General features: G+C 42.2%; 1 protein-coding gene across 3 annotated transcripts in view; it reads left to right on the plus strand.

The window, feature by feature from the left end:
- LOC120515047 (interferon-induced protein 44-like) overlaps positions 1-22,914 on the plus strand; it is a 92,219-nt gene extending 69,305 nt beyond the window's left edge. For all 3 annotated transcript variants that reach the window (XM_039735753.1, XM_039735752.1, XM_039735754.1), the window contains 2 exons: positions 18,886-18,986; positions 22,290-22,914. In XM_039735753.1, coding sequence (XP_039591687.1) covers positions 18,886-18,986; positions 22,290-22,484 — 296 coding nt within the window. In that variant the 3' untranslated portion in view covers positions 22,485-22,914. The remainder of the gene's footprint in view (positions 1-18,885; positions 18,987-22,289) is intronic.
- The last annotated feature ends 485 nt before the right edge of the window (positions 22,915-23,399 follow it).

Consider the following 23,399-nt stretch of genomic DNA (forward strand, 5'->3'; position numbering starts at 1 on the left):
TAACATACATAAGAATTTAAAATGTATTTGTTTCAATATGCTTTTAATTTCAGCGCATTGCAATGATTGCTTATTTTTCAAATCAATTAATATCTTATAAACGAGTGTATCGAGTGAAAGCGTCCAATACAAATCATCAGTTTGCTTAAGGTATTTGACGAACATTGCAACATACATTTGGCTTTTTTCTTTTTTTATTTTGCAATTTATTAATTTGTATTTTTCATCAATTTGGCGCCCTTTCCCATTGTTCACCCGAGGCAAGTGCTTTGTTTGCCTCACCCTTGTCTCGGCCCTGCTCTTCACCCACATAAAGGCAGTGGTACAGGTTAGTGTTTCCTTTACTGTAAATAAAACCGGAACTCCAAGCGAATTGTACCTGGATATGATGTCTGAAGGGAGATGAGCAGCGGCAAGTCCATCATCAGATGTGGATGTAATGACCAATCGTGCGGAAGAGAGGAATGGTCAAGGCTCAATGTCAACTTTATTTATATAGCACAATTAAAAAACATAGAAATGCTGTGGCCAAAGTGCTTTACAATAATAGAAGAACAAAAACATACAATTAACATAAATAACATAAATAGAAATAAAATAAATGAACGTAAATAAAATTAATAAATAGAAGTAATGTTACATAATGACAATGAGGAAACCATCAGTATTACTGAAGGTCACAGAATGCAAGTGAATAGAAATGAGTCTTTAATCTCGTTTTGAATTGTAGACGACTCCTTTATGTGACGAGGTGAAGAGTTCCACAGGCGAGGGGCAGCAGCAGCACAAGCCCTGATTGTCCCCCTTAGTTTTACACTTGGGACGAGGGACAACAAGAGACAACTGACCAGAAGATCTAAGCACTCTGGATGGCTGGCGTAAAGCACACAATTCAGATAAACAGGCAGGAGTAAGTCCATGTAAAGATTAAAAAGCTAGCAATAACATTTTAAAATCAATTCAAAAACTGACAGGCAGCCAGTGTAAAGAAGCTAATGTTGGAGAAACAGAATCAGACTTTCTCGCCCCGATCAGAAAGAGAGCAGCAGCATTCTGGACCAACTGTAACCTGCGTATCAGAGATTTGCTAATCACAATTTCTGTGTCACCCTGTATATATGTATTGTATGTAGTGAAGAGCAACGAGGCTGATTCCAGGGCTACAGGGGTTGAATTATGAAGAAAGATTAAAAGAGCTGAGCCTTTACAGTTTAAGTAAAAGAAGATTAAGAGGTGACATGATTGAAGTGTTTAAAATTCTGAAGGGAATTAGTACAGTGGATCTGTTATTTTAAAATGAGTTCATCAAGAACATGGGGACACAGTTGGAAACTTGTTAAGGGTAAATTTCGCGCAAATATTAGGAAGTTTTTCTTTAAACAAAGAACGATAGACACTTGGAATTAGAGAACAGGTAGTGTGGCAGACAGTAAGACATTAGGGGCTTTCAAAACTCGACTTTTGGAAGAAATAAGTGGATAGGACTGGCAAGTTTTGTTGGGCTGAATGGCCTGTTCCAGAGTGTTTTAGTGTATATAACTCTCTCTCTCTCTCTCTCTCTATATATATATATATATATATATATATATATATAGTGAACGCTGGGCCGGACACACACAGACGGACAACATATTTTCAACCCACACACTGTTTATTTACACTATTTACAACTATGAATACGTGCACTCACGACCCCAGTGCCTTCAGCACCGATTTCCCCCAAGTCCAGGCCACACAGTCCTGTGCCTCTTTTCTCCTGGCCGCCTCCAGTCCTTCCTCTCGCTCAGTCCTCTTCCACCCGACTTCCGCCTCTGACTGAAGGGAGGCGGCCCCTTATATAATGCTCCCGGATGAGCCCCAGGTGTTCCCGGCATTTCCTCCTTAGCAACGCCCCAGCGTGGTGGAAGTGTCGGCTGTCCTCCTGGCAGCTCTCCGGCGCCACATAAAGTCTTCCCCCCAGCACTTCCTGGTGTGGCGGAAGTGCTGGGCTCCAGGGACAATTAGGCACTGGGGCGCCGCCTGGTGGTGGCCACGGGTCCCTACAGGGCTGGGCTTCAAAGCCCCCTACCCGAGGCCTCCTGCATAACCAGGACGGACGCCCCCTCTCGGTCTGGAGGAGGCACACGCCTCCTCCGTCTTCCAAGCGCCCCGGCCGGGCTCCATCCCGCCAAAGACCACACGGGTAAACGGCATCGGGCGCCGCTGGCGGTGACCACGGGTCCCTACAGGGCTGGGCTTCCAAGCCCTGTACCCGTGGTCCCCAATATAACCAGGACGGACGCCCCCTCGCGGTCTGGAGGAGGCACAAGCCCTCCTCTCCTCCTCCTATATATTGTCACAAGAACGACACAAAAACATCATAAAGGTTTGGGGCAGCCACCCGTATAATGGGCCTTGGCTGCAAAAGGAATTTGAAATAATAGCGAGATACTCACAAGACTGAGTCCAAAACAGAACTGAAGCTGTGAAGGCAAGATAGTGGCTTTAAAGGGCAGTGTAGGAAGTGATGTCATCGGGACTGGAAGTGAAGTCACCAATAGTGCCGTACCTGGACATGTTGTCTGTCTGGGCTTTAGTGACATCATCAGAGGTGCCAGAAACGTACAGGATTTCCTGAGAATTGTCTGCAAAGGATTGAGAAAGACAGTTAGTGCACCTTGCTGCCCCCTGGTCTGGTGTTGAATTACTATTACTCAGGCCCTTTAGCCTTCTCTTATTCGCACATGTGTGACAAGTAGTCCAGACCCATTGGGTCAGGTGTCTCTGACTGAGACGTTGTGAACTTGAGAGGGGCATGGGGAGAGCCCATACGATGAATTAGTGAAAACTTACTAGGTTGAAGGTCAAGAGAGCACCTGGTGACCCACAGATTCAACTCCTTGTGCAGGGTCATCCATTTTAAGGGTACATGATCCGTAAGAGTAAACTCACGGCCCAAAAGGTAGTACCTCAACTGTGTAATCACCCATTTAATTGCGAGGGCTTCTATTTCCACCGCCGCATACCTGGTCTCTCGATCCAACAGTTTCCAGCTCAGGAACATGACAGGGTGTTCAACACCATCGATTAAAAAGGAAGTGAAAAATCAAGCACTTTCAATATTGGTGCTGACGTCAGGGCCTGTTTTAAGTCACCAAATGCAGCCTCTGTTATATAAGTCCATACCACAATGTTAGATGCCCTCTTCTTTGTTAAATCACTCAAGGGCGCAGCTCTCTCCAAAAACTGAGGTACAAACCAACGGTAATACCTGGCTAAGCCAAGAAATACTTGGACTTGCTGCTTAGTTCGCGGATAGGGCCATTTCAAAATGACATCTATTTTTGACCAGTGTGGCTTTACGGTACCTCAGCCCACCAGGTAGCTAAATAGTTGACTTCTTGTAACCCAAAAAACACCAAGCGTCCATAATACAGCTTGGACCTGCTGTAGGTGTTCATTCCTTGTGCTAGAATAAATAACGAAGCTGGAAAGTTGCAGGTGCCCCGTGTAACCCAAATGGAAGGACACGATACTGCCAGTGTCCACTAGGGTTGCTAAACGATGTCTTGACCTTTGCGGAGTCCATTAAAGGAACCTGCCAGTACCCCTTCGTCATGTCAAGTGTGTTCATATAATTTGCCCGTCCAAGCCTGTCTAGGAGGTTGTCCACTCGAGGCATTGGATAAGCATTGAATTGGGAGACTTGATTTATGCGGGTTATCAGGGTTACTAACCAAGACTATTGGACTGGACCAGGGACTATGACTCTCCTCTATAACTCCTAAGTCCAGCATGCATTTGATTTCAAGCTACATTTTTACATTCTTTGCCTCGGGAAGATGATAAGGGCACTCTTGGACTATAACCCTGGTTTCTCTCACAATGTCGTGGGCGATCAGAGAGGTCCTTCCCAGCTTTTCGTCTACTGCCTCCGGGACAGACAGGATAACTGATTCAAACTCCCGTCTCTGTCTCGATTTTAATTCTATACCAAAGTTAAGTATGTTGGTCTAAGCAAAGAATGAACGGTGCTGATCGGATGAGGGAACAGGATCCCTTTCCTTCCACGGTTTCAGTAAGTTCACATGATATATCCGCTTGTGCCACAATTATAATGGTGAGCCTGTGCTGCTTGCGCCTCCTCCATGTGACTTTTTAGTATAGGTTGAATTTTCCCAAATCTATTGCATAACTGCACAATATACTCCAATATATTAGTAGAAGAAAGAGCCTCTCCTTCTCATCCTTCTTTCAAAATATCCAATATGCCCCTGGGTTGTAATAATACAAAAGGATGAGAACCCTGTAGAGGCTTGTGAGACTTCCCAGTAGGCAAAGAGAATGAAGGAGAGGGGCTGATCCCAATTCCTCCCATCCCCACTGACCACCTTACGAAGCATTTGCTTAAGAGTCTGATTAAACCTCTCAACTAGACCGTCAGTTTGAGGATGATACACGTGTTAAGTGTTCTATTTTAAGTAACTTGGCCATCTCCTTGAACATCTCTGAGGTTAAAGGCATCCCTTGATCCATAAGGGATGCCGGGTCACGCAAAAACCCCTACAAGTTCCAATGCGATAACCTTAGATGTAGCTAAAAACAAAGGAACAGCTTTTGGATATCTGGTTGCATAATACACGAAAACTAATATATATTTGTGACCTCGAGTTGAGGTCTCCAGGGGTTGTACTATATTGACGGCAATCCTTTCAAAAGGGACATCAGTCAAGGCAAGGGGAACGAGAGGAGCATGGCCCCTCCTGGGAATTTGTTGTAAAAAAGATAAAATAATATATAATATATAAAATAATATTTAAAATAAATAAAATAATATAAAATGATATGTAATAAAATAAAAAATAAAAGATGTTGGACAAAAGATACAAAAATGGTTAACCTCCTCATTAATTCCCGCCAAAAGAATCAGAGCTTAATACACTCTAAAAGTTTTTTCGCTGCCCAAACGGCCTCCTAGGAGGTGGGGGTGTGCCAATTCACAGACCTGCCGCTGGTGGGTTTGTGTGATTAACAACAGTTTCTACACCTCCCCCTCATGCTCCACGACCCAATATCTCTATCACAAAGCAAGGGCCCTGTGGCCTGGGCTGATGAGTGAGTTGACCATTGACTAGCACAACTGCAATCTCAGCAAATTTTAGGGAGTGATTGTTCCATTGCTGTCTCCTTGAATTGAAATTGAATATCAGAGAAAGGGTCCAGTCTGACCTCAAGGGGTGGGGATTGATCCCGATTGGTCGAGGCACTGGGTGATGACGTTTCCACCTGCAACAGTCCAGGAACCTCCCCATCTGCCTCTTAGTGCTCTCTGCAGGCTGAGTACATGGCATGCAGACAGCTTGAGATGAGTCATTGCCATCTATTATAAGTCCTAAATTTGGTCTTGGAGTAGTCAGTACTATACTGCATTTATTGTTAGACCAGTCATGCCCAAGAATCACAGCAAAAGGTGGTTTAGGGAGGACCGCTATGGGGAATTTTCTCATTGATCCTTCTTGGCTGATGAAACATAGGGCGGTTTATATTGTCAGATTTCTCCGTGTATACAAGTTATACTGGTCTTTATTTTTATCCACTGTCGCATTAGTACTTATCAGCGATCAACAATGAATATGTTGCTACCGGAATCAAAGAGGGCTTCGACTTTAAACCCAGTAACAATTACTACCCCCACATGGGACACCGTCAGGGGGTTTGAAAGTGCACATAACTCTCCTCTCTCTCTCCACCTGCATTCCTCCTTATTCCAGAGTAAGTTGTGTGTCCAGGGATCTGGGAACTCCGATACAAGCTCTGGTTTGTACAGAAGAGGCAGATTGTGTGGGACATAGTCCCCATGCTGTCCGCTAAAGGATGGTTCTGCTCTCCCAGATTGGAAGGCTGTCTTGGATATTTCAACAAGCTTGATTAGCTTGTCCATGTTTCAGAAGTCTCCCCAGACCAGCTGGGTGAAATATTCAGGAATATTCTCTAAAAAGAAAAAACAGTCAACTTGCTGGACTATCTGAAAAGTAGAGCTCTCAAATGGCCTTAGCCATGAGGCCACTATTTCCCAGAGAGCAAAGGCGTGCCTCTGGGTCAACCGCTCTGGGTCAGATTTGTAGTCTTTTAACTTTTCCACCTGCAGGCCTGGGTATGCCCCACATTTAGCTGGGACCATGACTCCAGTGGGGAGACAAGCTCTCTCCTCTGAAAGAGCATAGCGCATCCCTGTTACTTCCTCCGTGGGAACCAGCCCACTTCTGTGTGTCTCTTCCACACTCTCCTTTTGTCTTTTTATTGGCCCGGTTAAATACATTGGATAAATATACTCAGAAACTCTGCCCCAGCACTCTCGCACCTGGTTATGCCTCAGGTCCGGTCCTGGTTTCTTCTGGGCTTTATTTATCCTGTCGACTACACCACTGTGTGCAGTACTCCGAGATGAGAGTAGGTTAGGGTGGTCAAATCTGTTAAAGAAGTTTAACTGTTTTGCTCTGTCTACGTCTCTCTCGATGGTGGCACCCCACTTCAGACTGCAGCCAGTGATGATCTTCATCCCATCCCACACTTCCTTCATGCTGTTATTCTGCAACTTCTGCTCCAGCTTTCTCCTGTACTGCTCCTTCACCTCCCTGAGCTGGACTTGGAGTTCCTTCTGCACACGCTTGAGCTCATGCTGATCACTGCCTTTAAAATCCCTTTTCTTCTATATATATATATATTGTGATAAAAACACAGACCAGACATCATAAAAAGGTTTGGGAAATCCACCCATATAATGTGCCTTGGCTGCAAAAGGGATTTGAAATAATTGTGAGATTAGTTCAAAATTAGTTCAAAACAGAACAGAAGATGTGGAGAAAAGATGATGGCTTTAAAGGCCAGTGTAGGAAGTGGTGTCATTGGTACCGGAAGTGACGCCATCAATAGCACCGGACATGGAAGTGATGTCTTTGAGGGGGCTGGAAGTGTCATCATCAGAGGAGCCGGAATCGGAAGTGACGTCATCAGAGATGCCGGAAATGAGCGGGATTTCCCGAGAATGGTCTGCAAGGGATTGAGAAACACAGTTAGTGCACCTATATATACTATATATATATATATATATATATATATATATATATATATATATATATATATATATATATATATATGTTGTGGAGTACAGCCCAGACACAGACAGGCAGACATGTTGTTTCACCACACACGTGTTTATTATCAACTATTTTACAAAAGTCAAGTGCACAAACCCAGTGACGCAGCACCAATCACCCCTTCAAGTCCTGGCCGCACAATGATGCCTTGCTCAGTCCTCAGATCGCCTCCACTCCTCTCCTCCAAGCTCCATCCACTTCCACCCAACTCTTGCCATCGACTGGAGGGAGGCGGTCCCTTTTATCCGCACGGATGAGCTCCAGGGGCTCCCCAGCAATCTTCCGCTGACACGCCCCAGTGTGGCGGAAGTACCGGCTGTTCTCCCGGAAGCTCTCCGGGTGTCCCTGCTTCTCTTCCCATCAGCACTTCCTGGTGTGGCGGAAGTACTGGGGTCCAGTGTTCCCAAGGCACTGGGGCACCCCCTGGCGGTGACCACGGGCCCCTACAGGGTTGGGCTTCCATGCCCTTAACCTGTGGCCCCCAAAGCAACCAGGGTGGTGGCCCCCATGTGATCCACGGTGGGCGTAGACCCTCCTCCGGTCCCTGAAGGCGTCCCGGCCAGGTCGTTACCCCTGGCATCCTTGACAATATATATATATATATATTGTCACACAAGTGCGAATAGGAGGCAGCTGAAGGGCTTAAATAATGGTAATACCACATCCAACCAGGGAGCGGCGAGGTGAACTGACTGTCTTTCTCACTTCCCTGCAGACCGTTCCCGAGAAATCCTGTCAGGTCCCAGCTCCCTTAATGATATCACTTCCAGGTCCGGGGCCCTTGATGAAAGAACAAACAATGGTGTAGAAATAAAAATGCGTCACTTCAAAGATGGGGATGAGTGTAACATAGAGGGATACACATTTTTAGGAAGGATAGACAGAACAGAAAAGGAGGTGGGGTTGCTGTTTATGCCCCCTCAATGATAACAATTCTGGAAAATATTAGGGACCATTTTAGGAGTGTGTTATAGCCTCCATGATGATATTATAGTCGACTTTAATTATCCAAATATTAACTGGGATCACTTCCTATATGGGCCTTTAAAGCTACCATCTTACCACCAAGAAATCAGCTCTGTTTTGGACTCAGTATTGCAAACATCGCTCTCAACTTAAAAAAACCTTTTGCAGCCAGGGATAGTTATATAAGGCATATAAGGTGGCTGCCCCAAACCTTTTTATGATGTCTGGTCTGTGTTTTATCACAATATATATATATATATATATATATATATAGAAGAAAAGGGATTTTAAAGGCAGTGATCAGCATGAGCTCAAGCGCGTGCAGAAGGAACTCCAAGTCCAGCTCAGGGAGGTGAAGGAGCAGTACAGGAGAAAGCTGGAGCAGAAGTTGCAGAATAACAGCATGAAGGAAGTGTGGGATGGGATAAAGATCATCACTGGCTGCAGTCTGAAGTTGGGTGCCACCATCGAGAGAGACGTAGACAGAGCAAAACAGTTAAACTTCTTTAACAGATTTGACCACCCTAACCTACTCTCATCTCAGAGTACTGCACCCTCCATCCATCCTTCTGCTGATACCAGCATAGGAGAGACATCCTCACCCACAATTACAGCAGCACAGGTGAGCAGAGAGCTGAGGAGACTTTGTGCCAGCAAAGCAGCGGGTCCAGATGGAGTCGCCATGACTGCTGAAGGCCTCTGCACTGGAGCTGGGGAGTCCTCTACAGCACATCTTCAACCTGAGCCTGGAACAGGGGAGAGTCCCGAGGCTTTGGAAAACATCTTGTATCACCCCAGTCCCAAAGGTATCACATCCTAGTGAGCTAAATGACTTCCGGCCTGTCGCTCTGACATCACATGTGATGAAGACCATGGAGCGGCTGCAGCTTCACCACCTGAGGCCACAGGTCCGCAACGCCTTTGACCCTCTGCAGTTCACATACCAGGAGAAGGTGGGAGAGGAGGATGCCATCATCTACATGCTGCACCGATCCCTCTCCCACTTGGACAGAGGCAGTGGTGCTGTAAGAATTATTTTTTTGGACTTTTCTAGTGCCTTCAACACCATCCAACCTCTGCTCCTTAGAGACAAGCTGACAGAGATGGGAGTAGACTCACACCTGGTGGCATGGATTGTGGACTATCTTACAGACAGACCTCAGTATGTGCATCTCAGGAACTGCAGGTCTGACATTGTGGTCAGCAGCACAGGAGCGCCGCAGGGGACTAGACATTCTCCGGTCCTGTTCAGCCAACATACATCAGACTTCCAATATGACTCGGAGTCCTGCCACGTGCAAAAGTTCACTGACGACACTGCTATGGTGGGCTGCATCAGGAGTGGGCAGGAGGAGGAGTACAGAAACCTAATCAAGGACTTTGTTAAATGGTGTGACTCAAACCACCTACACCTGAACACCAGCAAAACCAAGGAGCTGGTGGTGGATTTTAGGAGGACCAGGCCCCTCATGGACGCATCAGAGATGACCGTGTGCAGAGAGTGCAGACCTATAAATACCTGGGAGTGCAGCTGGATGATAAACTGGACTGGACTGCCAATACTGATGATCTGTGCAAGAGAGGACAGAGACGACTATACTTCCTTAGAAGGTTGGCGTCCTTCAACATCTGCAATAAGATGCTGCAGATATTCTACCAGACGGTTGTGGCGAGTGCCCTCTTCTACGTGGTGGTGTGCCTGGACAAACTGGTGAGGATGGCATGCTCTATTGTAGGCACAGAGCTGGACAGTTTGACATCTGTGGCAGAGCAGCAGCATTCTGATAAAAAAACAATATTAATTAAAGAGTGATAAAAACGCAGTGCAAGTTAAAAAGTGCAAGATGGAGAGTGTGAGGCAGGTATAACAGACAGTCACTTTATATAATATCCTCTAGTGGAATTGAAGAGTCGCATAGTGTGGGGTCTCCTCAGTCTGTCAGTGGAGCAGGACGGTGACAGCAGTCTGTCTCTGAAGCTGCTCCTCTGTCTGGAGATGATCCTGTTTAGTGGATGCAGTGGAAGCAAGGAAAAACATTATTTGTTGGCTTAAGCACTGATAGAAACAACAAATGAAAGTTGAACGAGTGATGCAGAGTGGAGGAGAAACTCGAAAGTTCAAACTCAAAAAGTAATACAGTGCCCTAAATAAAAAAAAGAAATTGTCAGATATCAAAGTCAACGTGAAAAGGCGAGTTGTGGCCCACCATCTGAGTGTCATATGGAAGCATATTAGGGTACAGAGAAAAAAAAAATAGGGACACAGTGAAAAAAAAGGTTGAAATGTCCACTTTAATCTCATAGTTTATTTTGTCATTAAAGTAGAACATCATAAATTTAATCTTAAATTCAATGTTAAATTTAGTAGAGTTTCTCAGATCCCAACGCAACTAATGTAGCACGTAGCACATTAAATGTTTTGCATTCTATGTGTTCTTCTATGTATGTGAATCACTACGTGCTTCTTAAATGCGCTTCCTCTCACGCTAACAGACCACAGAATACATTACATTCATGACATTACAGCTCTCTGAACAATTTAAATACTAAGATGTATACTTGATATCTTTTTCATGATGAAATGATCTAAAGCAGTGGTAGCAATGAGCTGGCACCCTGTCCAAAGATTGTTCCTGCCTCCAGCAAGATGTTTGCTGTGCCGTGCGTGACCCTCAATGAAATCATTTATTGCAGCAGTCCTGTCTCTTTCAAACATACTAACCCCCAATTCCTGTCCTTCTTCTTCTTTCTCCAAGTAACCAATCGCCACACAATAAGCTCTGTAATAAATGTCAAACCATCTGTAAGCTTAGAAAGCCAATTCTTCAAAACATTTAAGGAACATTGAAATACTTCATAGTACATGTTTAATTATTCTATCAATCTATCCATACAGTCCCAGTAAGCAAGCAGAGTGAGGGAGGCAGGACCAATACCTGGACCGGGCACCAGCTCATTGCTGTGCCACTGTGCCCACATGTTTAATTATTAAAGGTATACATTTAAATGAATTTATCTATGTAATGTAAATATACATACTTTAACGCATTTCATCTTAAAAATGATATCAAGAAGATAGCTCTTGTAAATCTAAATCGACTTAGAAGCCAGTCATCATTATATGTAAATACGCACTTTTATTGAATTGAATTGAATTCCTTTATAGTTATTGTATGGTACAATGAGATTCAATGCAATTCAGTACAATAAACATGTACATATAGTGCAGATAGTGCAAGTGGTTCATGAAGTGGTTCAGGTTGTGCAATATTACAACTGTAGTGCAAGTTTACAGTGAGGTCATCATAAACAATTTTAAACTGTTTCTGAACCTCAAGGTTTGTGCAGGAAAGGCTTTGAAGTGTTTGCCAAATGACAAACGTTCAAATAGACTGTGTGCATTGCTGAGGCTGCGTGGGCTATAAATGTTCTCTGAAGCTGTATCCCAATTATCCTCTACTCTTTTTATACAGTCCGATGTAGAGCTTTCCGATCAGCTGCTGTAGAGCTGTGATTCTGCACTCAGATACACTGGGTTAAAATACTCTGAATGATGCACTGAGAATAACAACGGTAAAGCAGTTATGGTATTTGGAATACTTTGGCCATTCTGTGGACCATTATATTGTTACAGGTTGATTACAATCAGATGCCTTAGATTTATAAATGATATGCTGTAAATTTTAGCGTATTTAATATTGCCACATTAGGGATGTGAATCTAAAAAATAATAGGAAACCACACAGGACCAGTAGCACTGCTTTGATGCTGGGTGCCACCTGTTTGCACCGAGTGGAAACTTGTGTACGCACAGGGTAAGGCTGGTGTGAGAATTTGCGTGACTTTATGCCAAGTTTAGTTTTTATACATCTCGAAGTGAGCGTGGAAATGGACATACGCATGCATACCCTTTATACATGAGGCCTCTGGTGAGCAGTTGCGACATAATACACTTACATTCCTGCTATTGCACAAGTTGTTATGAACCATGAGACATACACCTCCACCTTTCCATTTGCCAGACTCCTTAAATAACAAAAAGATGAAGCAAATATATTTTATCAATGCCTTTCAGAATTTTTTCACACCTGAATGAGATCCACATGCAGTCTTCTCTGCTTAAGACTAAACTAAACTCTTTGAGTTTGTCACAGTAGGACATATTCTTAAGTCCCATAATGCACTTGATGGCTCTGCATAGTTTCAAGTATTGCTTTGTTTGTTGTAGCATGTTGACCAGAACTGCACACTGCTCTCTGCATTATATAGTCTGAACTAAACATTCATTAGTTTATATTTAAGTATTTACAATATAACCTAACATTTTATTTGCCTTTTTCATTACTATTGTACATTGCATAGATGATAAACATATTGTCTCAACATAAATCATAACCTTTTCAGAGGTTACTTCCTCTAGCTCAGTGTCTCCCATCTTGTATTTATAATTAACTAGCTGTGCCCCACAGCTCTGCCAACGTAATAGTGAAACAAGACAGTGAGGAGGGCCCTACTGGGCTTCCCACTCCTGATGTCACACTTCCCCCTCCCCTCGGCCCGCAAACTCAGTCTCGGATTAGCGTGAATATATTGCTCCTCCAAGCCAACTATGATTCTTAGTTTGATGAGAGAAGTACCAAAATCAACCAGAATGTTCAAGAAAATTCTAGAAAAAAAAAACCCAATCTAAATCCATTAAGTAGTTCTCTTGTTCGATAGCTAAATGGAGGTAAGATATGCACCAAGGCTGGAGCATGAGTGAGGAGGGTCCCATCCTCCTCCCCTCGACCCGCTGTGTGTTTCTCTGATTCGCGCAAATAAATCAGTATCGCAAGCGAACTATGAGACATAACACAATGAGAGAAGTCACAAAATCAACTGGAATGTTCAAACAAGTTACAAAAAAAAAAACCAATCTAAATCTGTTAAGTAGTTCTCTCATGAAAAGCGAACAGACATACAGACAGATAGACAGATGTAGGATTTTATATTGTGGCACGCGGCTTGGGGTGGTACCCAGCCGGGATTCCCAAGAAGACCTGACGAGGGCTTACGCCTCCTCCAGACCATGAGGGGGCGACCGCCCAGTTTGCGTTGGGGACAGAGTTTTGAATCTCAACCCTGTAGGGGCCCGTGGTCACTGCCAGGGAGCACCCCATGCCAGGAGAGCCCTGGACCTCAGCACTTCCGCCACACCCAGAAGTGCTGGGGGGAAGAGGACCGGGGACACCGGAGTGCTTCCGGGTACACAGCCGGTGCTTCCGCCACACAGGGGAGTGCTGGCGGAAGATTACTGGAGGACACCTGGAGCACATCCAGGTGGATATTAAAGGGGCCACCTCCTTCAATTCGATGGCTGGAGTCGGGTGAGGAGAAGGACAGAGCTCAGAGGAGAGGAGTGGAGGCGGTGAAGAAAGGCATTGTGTGAGGGCCTGGACTGAAGGGTGATTGGTGCTGTGGCACTGGGGTGTGCATGTTCACTTTAACTGTAAATATAACTGTAAATAGATGTGTTGGAAATGTTGGAAGATGTGTGGCCCTTCACACTCACTATTGGACGCTCCTATAGAGAAACCTTACACATACAAGCGCATGCACGCACAGGTGCTCACATGGTGCTTTCATAAGTATGACTTGGACATCTTCAGCACATGACCTAAGGCTGTGGTTGGCCCTAAATGCTTTAGTAATTATTACTGTGTGATTGTCACCAAATATATATCTTCATGTACCTGATGCAGCAATGTTTTTGTCTTGTGGTATTTTTTTTTTTTTTGTGTTTCCCCCCTCTCTTTCTGCAGGTCTAGAAGCGGATTCTGGTTCATTTATTGTTTATTCTATACAAACCCCCCCCCCCCCTTTACCTCCATCTCCTCCTTTTCTCTCTTCTTTTTCTTTCACTTTTGTCTCCGTGTCCGGTTCGAATCTTAAAAACATCTGAAAATATTTCTAATAAAGTTTTGGTATCAGGCGTGACGTCAGCAGAAGCTGTAACGCTTCTCAAGAATAGAAGCTTCACAGCCGAACAGGACACGGTTTAAAAAAAAAAAAAGTAAATAGATGTGTTGTGGTGCATAAATGATGTCTGCCTGTCTGTGTCCAGGCTGTTCCCCACAATATATATAGAAATGTTGCCCAATTTGCACTTTTCTAAATTAAATGCATTTTCCAAGTGTTCACCCAATTCTTGGCTTGTCCAGGTCTCTCTAAGTTCATTTTGCTGCCTCTTCCATGTCTGACATTGCTCTTTTATTGTCATTTGCAAGTTTACCAACTACAGAAATATTTATGACATCAATGTAAATCAGAAAAAGTAACCTCCCTGCATGTTCTCCCCGTGTCTGCGTGGGTTTTCTCCCTACAAAGTCCAAAGACATGAAGGTTAGGTGCAAGAATCACCTTTTCCACCCTTTCAAACGTACGCAGTTTTTAATATCTGGAAAATATTCAGGATTAAATCACTAAGGGCCGATTTATACTTCACGCTCAGAACGCGTGCGCGCCCGCATCATGGCTGCCACACATTCCCTGCGTTCATTTGAAGCGTCCTCTGAGCAGGTCCTCAGAAATTAATGCGACTCGTGCACGAGTTGCAGTACCAGCAAAAAGTCAGGGGGCGCAGTGTACTTAAAGTCGGAATGTGACGTCAGAGTCTCTGTTTACTATCTACATGTGACAGAAAGCCTCTATGCAGATCCTACGGGATGGATACTTCGATGTGGTGAAGCAAAATGCCGACATACAGATGCATTCGTGGTGCTTTTATATTCAAGCATCGCATATTCCCGATCGTAATGACACAATACATTTTAAAAGTCTCACAAACCATCTTTTGTGCCATCTTTTTTTTTTTTTGCAACTTAACAACAGCAACATAATATATAGCGCTGTATTTGAGCCACTGGGAAAAAAATAAAGGACACGAACGTGTATTTTGTGATTAAAGTGGAAATTTCGGCTTTAATCTCGAAATGTCTACTTTAACCTCGTAGTTTACTTTATCATTAATGCAGACCATCGTAAACGTCATCCCAGTTTTTAATTCGCTACGAGCTTCTTGGACCTTACAGCAGCGGCAAGCAGCAATAGATCACCACACAGAACAAATTAAATGTATGATATTCCAACTCTCTGCACATTTAGAATCTTTAGATTTATACTTGATACCACTTTCATGATGAAATGCATTAAAGTGTGTATGTTACATTTTACAGATAATTTCATTTACATAATGAATACTGTTAATAATTACACACATGGGGGTGACACGGTATGAGCGTAGCACTGCTGTCTCGCAGAGAGTTATTTTGCTGGTATTTCCTGCTTGAATTCAACACTGTGCTCTGGTTTCCTTCCAAAGATATGCAGATTTGGGGATTTGGTGCCGCTAAAATGACGTCCAGGGATTGTTTCTCAGTCGTGCTCAGTTCTTGCTGGAATGGACACATCCCTGGATTGATGGATTTAATCAATAAACATAATTTTCAGAGATATTGCGGTAAGGTGTCATCAGAATTTAATGAGTGTTTTAGGCAATTCACAACACAGAGAAGCCGAACATGTTCTCACCGTGATAATATCTCGTACTGCCACCTTGTGGATTCCTCCAGATTTACGTAAAGTACGTGCGCAAGTATGAACACTACAATGCTTGCGTAGCAGGAGTGTCCGCTGCAGCATGTGTCACGTTGCGTGAAGTATAACTCCAGCCTTAGAGATCTGTACATGGACAACATCTTTGCATCCTATGAACAATTACACTCCAAATTTAACTTTCCAGCAACACATTTCTTTCACTACCTTCAAATTAGAAACTTTGTTAAACAAAACCTACCCAGTTTTCCTCACCTCCCACCTACTTCTATTCTTGAGGACTCAGACAACATTTCTGCAATATATAAAACCATTTTAAAGTCCCTCCCTTTCAAAGATCCAAGAGGACCATGGGAAAAGAATCTGTCACTTAACATCTCAGTAAAGGAGTGGAAGGTAGCAATGTAGAGAATTCACTCAAGCTCCATATGCACAAAGTGTACAATTATTCAACTTAATATTATATAAGTGCATCTGTCTCGCTTAAAATTATCCAAAATGTTTCCAGGGCAAGATCCAAGCTATGAACGTTGCAATCAACTTCCAGCCTCACTGGGCCACATGTTTTGCGCCTGCACCAAATTAACATCATTCTGGACGAAAATCTTTAAATGTCTATCAGACAGCGTTGGTGTCCCAATCCCTCCTAACCCACTAACAGTTGTGTTTGGTGGGCTCAGAGAGGGGCTTCAAGTGGAGAAGGACAAACAAACTGTGATTGCTTTTACTACACCCAAAGGGCTGCATGGGAATTGCAGTTCCAATGGGCAGTCCTGCTAAGTTTCATGGGAGCTGCCAGAGGGAGCTGTGGGGAGAAGGCTTCCTTGTTTTATGGAGGTTTGCCTGACCAGGAAATGCATGTAATGTGTTAGCACAGGAAGTACTTCTGGGTCTGGTATAAAAGAAGTAGTCGGGTGTAAGTTGGGTGTAAGTGGACAAAGCTCACCGAGGAGGAGTAAAGGGGTTAGGGTTAGGGTTAGGGTGAGGGTAGGAAAGTAAAATGAAAGCAAGAAGAGAAGCATTTATTGTATGATGTGTTCAGCAACAAAGCCTGTATTGAAAGGTACTTGTGCAATAAATAATTTGATTGCACCGGGATTGTGTCTGTACTATTGTGCTGGTATAAATGATCATATCAAAATTACATTTATTTAAAAAAAAAACTCCTCTAGTCTATCAAGTGCCATGGCCATTCACACAGATAATAAATCTCTATGTATAAAATGTTAAGGGTTATCTGTCTGGCTTGCAAAAACTTCATCTTGATCTCAGTGACAGCTTATGCCATGCATAACACTACCCATGAAGTGGCCATGAAATGTGCCTTCTGATTCTTCACACTACAGGCAGCTACACAGCAGAGAGCCTCATGGAAAGCAGCAATGCAGACACAAACTGTAGCTTACTGGAAAACAACCACAGGGAGCTGTGGTGAAAGTGAAGCATATTGCACAGGCTGACTGTTTGGTGCAAACACCAGTTGTACACTGCAAGTGCAATAGAAAGGGTCTGTAAAGCACTCTGTATGTCTGACAGGTAAACAGTCACAATGACATTGGATGGCAGTGAAGGACATTGCCGTAAGCTTGCAGGAGTGACCTGTGGTGCTGTGTCTTGTGAAAGGCTCATGTCCCACCTTTCTTCTTCAATTTGAGTTTTTCAAGTAAGTAATAAAACCAAATAACAGCTGCAAACCCAACACCTCAGCAATTAACAAACTGGAAACTCAATATTCACAATACTCAGTCCTATGACATACTGTAGTTTTGAATAAAGAAAACACATATTTTAGAAATTTGACAGTAAAGATGTCCCAAAATGTCAGAAAAATCTCTCCAGATGACTTTGTGCAGAATGAGCTCAGTTTACTTGGCCCAGTAGCACAAAAGACATCCAAGCCCTTCTTATTTGACTGCTGATGGTGTCTGCTTCTATTTGAGTTATAAAATAAGTGGTTATCCTTAACCATAATCCTAGGTGAAAGTGATTTTAGTGTTGACAATGTCAGATCAGTTGTGAGGTTCTGCTGAACAAATGATGGTAAGAAATCCACATCAGTGAAGAAGGTCTGCCATAGGCCTTGACTTCAGAGGCCACTGAGATTAATCGAACTACTGAAGAAATGGAAATGATGTAATAATCTTATGGAATAATAATGAGCAATCAAGTAAAATCTAATTATTTAATAGTGTTAGTTTGAAAATAAAGTCTTTCTGAAACCCCTTCAATGGTTCAACAGTGTCATCATCATCCTGTTAGGCAAGAATATAAGAAAGGGGAGAAAAAAATCCAGATTACTTACAGACTGTTGTTTATTTATTTGTAACTTATAACACTAATGTCTGTCATTGATAAGAACAGCAATGGTTAGTTGGTTAAGAACCCCCCCTTTTAGGACTGAGTCTATTTGTAATTTTACGACAGAGTTGTGGGAAGTGCCTGAAACAAGTTTGGCAAGTGATTCTCTGCAGGACCCTCTCAATCAGCCCCCACAGGAAATCCAGACTGCCTAGCTGGCAAGCTTCACCTTAACACATGGTTTCGGTGTGAAACCATTGTGTCGCACCAGAATTCCGTAGGTCTAAAGTTTCCTGAAGCCATCAAGTACCATGATGCCCTGTTTGCTGTAGGGTTTGGACAGGAAACCTATAAATGTGCTTGCTTCACCCCTCACTCTCTCTTACCAACTGATGAAGAAGCATCACACACACCATGAACTGAAAAGGACAACGCAATGAAGAGCACAGCTTGACAGCCATTTTGAGACAGGCATGCGGTCTGTTCTGAAGAAAGCTGACCACAAACGAGGACTTAATTAGAGACATTTTAAGCAACTAACAAGTCTGTGTGCCGCCTGAAACTACATGTCAGCATTTATCAGGTTGTATGGTTGTCAGTGTTCACTTGTACTTTGCATATTGTTATTGTTTATGAATATTATCAATAATACATTATTAAAATTGTAACTCAACTCCTGCTTGTCTTTTACTACACCTAATTGCCTGAGGTTATAAAAGTGGCAGGGAAGGTGGGGAGAAGTTATAAAGTACAATACCTTATAAACTGTGGTAAGTGTGTGAGATTTGAGGCATTCTGACAAAGGCTACACATTAATAATACAAAAGGGGGAAGTAGAGAAAAATATTACTCTACCAAGGAAAAACACAGGCTCTCGTCTCTTTTCTTGCAGGGATTCCTCTGCTCGTGTTGGTCACTAAGATAGATAAAGCCTGCCTTGAAGTTACAAAAGACCTAACCAAAGTATATTGGAGCCGCTACCTTTATGAGAAGGTGAGTCAAAGAGACTGACTGGGGTGCTGGTTGTCATAAGTGTGATGTGATCATAAGAAGTAAAGTAATAGAACATGCAAACGCAGCCCACCAAATAAGTAGCATCTAGAGATTCTCTGTCACATTGCCAATTTTCTTCTTTGCTACTCATCATCACAATTAATTATCTGAAACTGAAAGTGTTCATTGGTTATAATCAGAGATTCTTTGTTGTTTGATATTATTAAATTAAAGTTTTTTAAATAGTAAAGTCTCTACAATTATTCAAGTACCCTCCAGGAGCCCAGACCTAATGCTGGTTGACAGGCGGACTCTTATGTCTGACAACATGTGACTATCATGTGGCAATTCTTTAGTGTTAACAGTGCAGAGGCAGTGAGACAGTGTGAAGGGGACATACTTTAGACCATTCAGAGACAAAAGAGAGACACTGCTGAAGATTTGTTTTGTCCACTTGTCTGTGTTACCAGTCAAAAATGTGTCCAAATAATGGGTTCAACAACAGCCTTGACTTACCGTATGCGTGTGTTTTTTAGAAAATCTCCCAATGTGTCCCTTAGTCAGTGTTAAGTGACAAACACAAAAAATTAAGGTGGGCTCCCTGTCTGCCGCTGAATTCAATTTGTCCAGATCATCCTGAATTAGTGTCACCGTCACAGGGATCACCACGTCTCACTAGCTGGGCCTGTCTTCTACATCTCTACAGTGGATAAAAAACAGTTGTGGTCCTAACGCCTTACACTTTTGTGTCCTTCTGCACTCGTTTTTCTCAGTTCAGACTGATTCTCTTCCTTCACATTGAAACAGACATCCATGTTGAATAAACATTTATTCAGCAGAGATGGGGGACTCGAGTCACAATTTTCAGGACTTGAGACTTCCTTGATTGAAGTAAGAAAATGACTTGACTTGACTTTGACTTGAGAGTAAGTGACTTGAGACTTGACTTAAAGTGGAAGATTCGACATCGACAATGACTTGAACTTTTAAATATAATTCGTTTAATAAAATAAATTAATTTAATAAAATAATTATGACTCAGCAGCACCATAATTGGCGCCTGCGCCCTTTGAACTAGACCGTACTAACAAAAAAAGATTTGCCAGATGCAGAGAATGCAACGCGAGAGTATCAGACACGACAACCACAACATCAAATTTCATCCGGCACTTCAAAAACCACAAGGAAAGGTAAGAAAGTCGAATTCTTTATAGTCAATTTAATAAAACGATTACTAATTAATTAAATTAATCTTTTCTGTTTGTCATAATTTGGCTTTGGTTGCATGTTTTTTTTATCAGAAATGTAATGATCATCTCATAAATAAAACGCTATAACGTTACCAGTGGCGTAGCCACATTTTAATGTTGAGTGCAACTTGAAATGAAAGGGCTTCTCGATATTACATGTAAACTATAATGTCTATATTTAATGTGCACATTTTCAAGCGTTTGTATGGACTGACTGCGTGTGGTTAGTTGAATGGCAGCTCGTGTAACGTTATACTGCATGAAAATCTAAGATGAAAGCGTCTGTGCAATCACTTCTCCTTCAATAACTCGTTCAGAACGTTTTGGTCATACAGACAAGAATAATTTCATCGTTCGAATCGGTTACGTTAAGTGTCTATAATTTTTTTGTGTACACTCACAATAACAACAAAATGTTGTGTGCTGTATAACAATGAAACCAGTTCAAACAGAAAACAAATATATCAGATTATATATTATGTATGAAACATGTATATTGCGCGTCCACCGCAGAGATGACGATTAAGCTTCATAACTTCATCACTGGGCTATATTAACATACATTATATTTATATTCTGCTGAAATGAAAAAGATCCGTTCATTTTAATTAACGAGATTTATCACTAACGTTAGATTAAAAGGAGTGGATAAATCCCCTACAGTTTGAATTTCCAAAATGCAGTTTAAATGCAGCTTCAGAAGACTCTAAACGATTCCAGCCGAGGAAGAGGAGTCTTATCTAGCGAAACAATCAGTTATTTTCTAAACAAATGGACAATTTATTTACTTTTTAACCTCAAATGCTGGTCTTGTGTTGTCTCTGCGCAGTCTGTGTGATTCGGGTAAATACAGTCTTAGATTGCAGCAAAAGTGCAGACCCAGTGTTTACACAGTTAACATGTATAGAAGCTCAAATGCCCTTTACAAAAAAAGGTAAAAACAGCATTGCAGAATGTTTTTGACATTAAAGATATATTGATTAAGATTAAGAAAAGAGATTGTTGTTTTTTTGACATCTATTAACTGTATTTACCCGAATCACACAGACTGCACAGAGAGGAGACAAGACCAGCATTTGAGGCTAAAAAGTATATAAATTGTAAATTTGTTTGAAAAATAACCAATCATTTCGGGCTTTCTGAAGCTGCATTCAAACTGCATTTTGGAAGTTCAAACTCCGGGGCGCCATACATATCCATTATATATAGACAGAAATCCTGAAATGTTTTCCTCAAAACAAAAAAAAAAACAATTTCTTTATGACTGAGGAAAGAAAGACATGAACATATTGGATGACAAGGGGGTGAGTACATTATCTGTACATTGTTGTTGTCAAAGTCAACTAATCCTTTCAGATTAAATTGCATTATACATTTTAGACTGGATTTCTTAGTTTTAAACATTTTGTGTAAGCAACACAATTTTATTTTCAGATATTAATGTAGTACAGATATGCATATAATTTAAATATAGCAATGCAAATAAGATACATAATATATGTCTATAAGTTCATCTTTTCTGTAAAAATTTTTCTGTGTAAAAATAAACGTTTCGAAAATTTAACCTCTGTTTGTTTTAGTACTGCAACTTGACTTGACTTGGCTTGAAACTTATCAGGACTCGACTTGACTTGCTTAGGGTGAACCCTTGACTTGACTTGACTTGCTTGATTTGTCTTAACTGTGACTTGAGACTTGACTCGAGACTTGATGGTTAACACTTGAAACTTGCTTGGACTTGATCATATGCGACTTGTCCCCATCTCTGTTATTCAGTCAAATTTGATTGACTTACAAGACAAACTTTGGTTTGTTCATTCAGTATTTACACATTGTGTCTCCATGATTAAGTCACTTAACCAACTTGTACTGTCAGAGTGTCAGCGGTGGAATCATCTTCAAGGTTTGAAAGCTTCCATCTTAGTTTAAACACTTAAAGATGAAAATATTCAGGAAACTCTACCAGCAGCACCCCAGATATTTCCATCCATCATAAATCAAGTCTCACTTGAGTTTTCCTCTACTTCACCCTTTTTCTCCATTTTGATTCCAGGTGACTCAGCTTGGACAGATGCTGGGAGTTCCTGTCTCGAGTATGTCCCCGGTTAAGAACTACTCAAGAGAGACGGAGCTCAACCTTAATGTGGATATTTTGGTCCTGAAGGCCCTGCAGCAGATGATAAGAGCTGCTGATGCCTGCTTTGATGATTTGAAGCTGAAAGGCCTCGCTCAGCGAAGAAATTCCTGATGTATTTTATTTTGCTATTGTTCAATTACTTGATTCCATTCAAATAAAAATATTTTTTTTTACAACTTCTTAATCCATTACAGGGTTGGTTAATGTGAATTCCAGTCTACATGCACATTGAGTTGCACCAGTTAATCCAAGAATATAGGATGACCTGAAAAAGCCCACAAAGACCTAGAGAAGACATGCAAAGTTCACGCAGGCCTTTACAGTCATGAGGGAGCAACACTAATCTGTACACCAGAGTGCCAGCTGTTTCGATTGAGTGAAGTTGTAATGTAGAGATGTAGAGAACTGTTTGATGTTAGTTCTCTAAATATTTGACACGTTTATTGCCTTACTTTGTTATCTTTCCCATTTCATTTTGTTTAACATAGACAAGAAGTGGGGCGGCACGGTGGCGCAGTGGTAGCGCTGCTGCCTCGCAGTTAGGAGACCCGGGTTCGCTTCCTGGGTCCTCCCTGCGTGGAGTTTGCATGTTCTCCAGTGTCTACGTGGGTTTCCTCCAGGCGCTCCGGTTTCCTCTCACAATCCAAAGACCTGCAGGTTAGGTGGATTGGCGATTCTAAATTGGCCCTAGTGTGTGCTTGGTGTGTTTGTGTGTGTCCTGCGGTGGGTTGGCACCCTGCCCAGGATTGGTTCCTGCCTTGTGCCCTGGGATTGGCTCCGGCGGACCCCCGTGATGGATGGATGGATAGACAAGTAGTATTATGCTTATCTTGTGATTTTAAGAATTAACTAATAAAGCATCTTGTATTAAAGCTCATTGTAGAATAAACTGTTTAAATAAATATTACCTTAAACTGATATTTCTAGAGTCTGTGTGTTGCTGTTTTCATCACAACCTAAAGTCAGACACTTTGATTGTATAAATCAAAAAACCATCCACACTAAAAAGATTATAATGTAATACGC

The sequence above is a fragment of the Polypterus senegalus genome, chromosome 14 (assembly GCF_016835505.1).
Source record: "Polypterus senegalus isolate Bchr_013 chromosome 14, ASM1683550v1, whole genome shotgun sequence".
NCBI lineage: Eukaryota > Metazoa > Chordata > Cladistia > Polypteriformes > Polypteridae > Polypterus > Polypterus senegalus.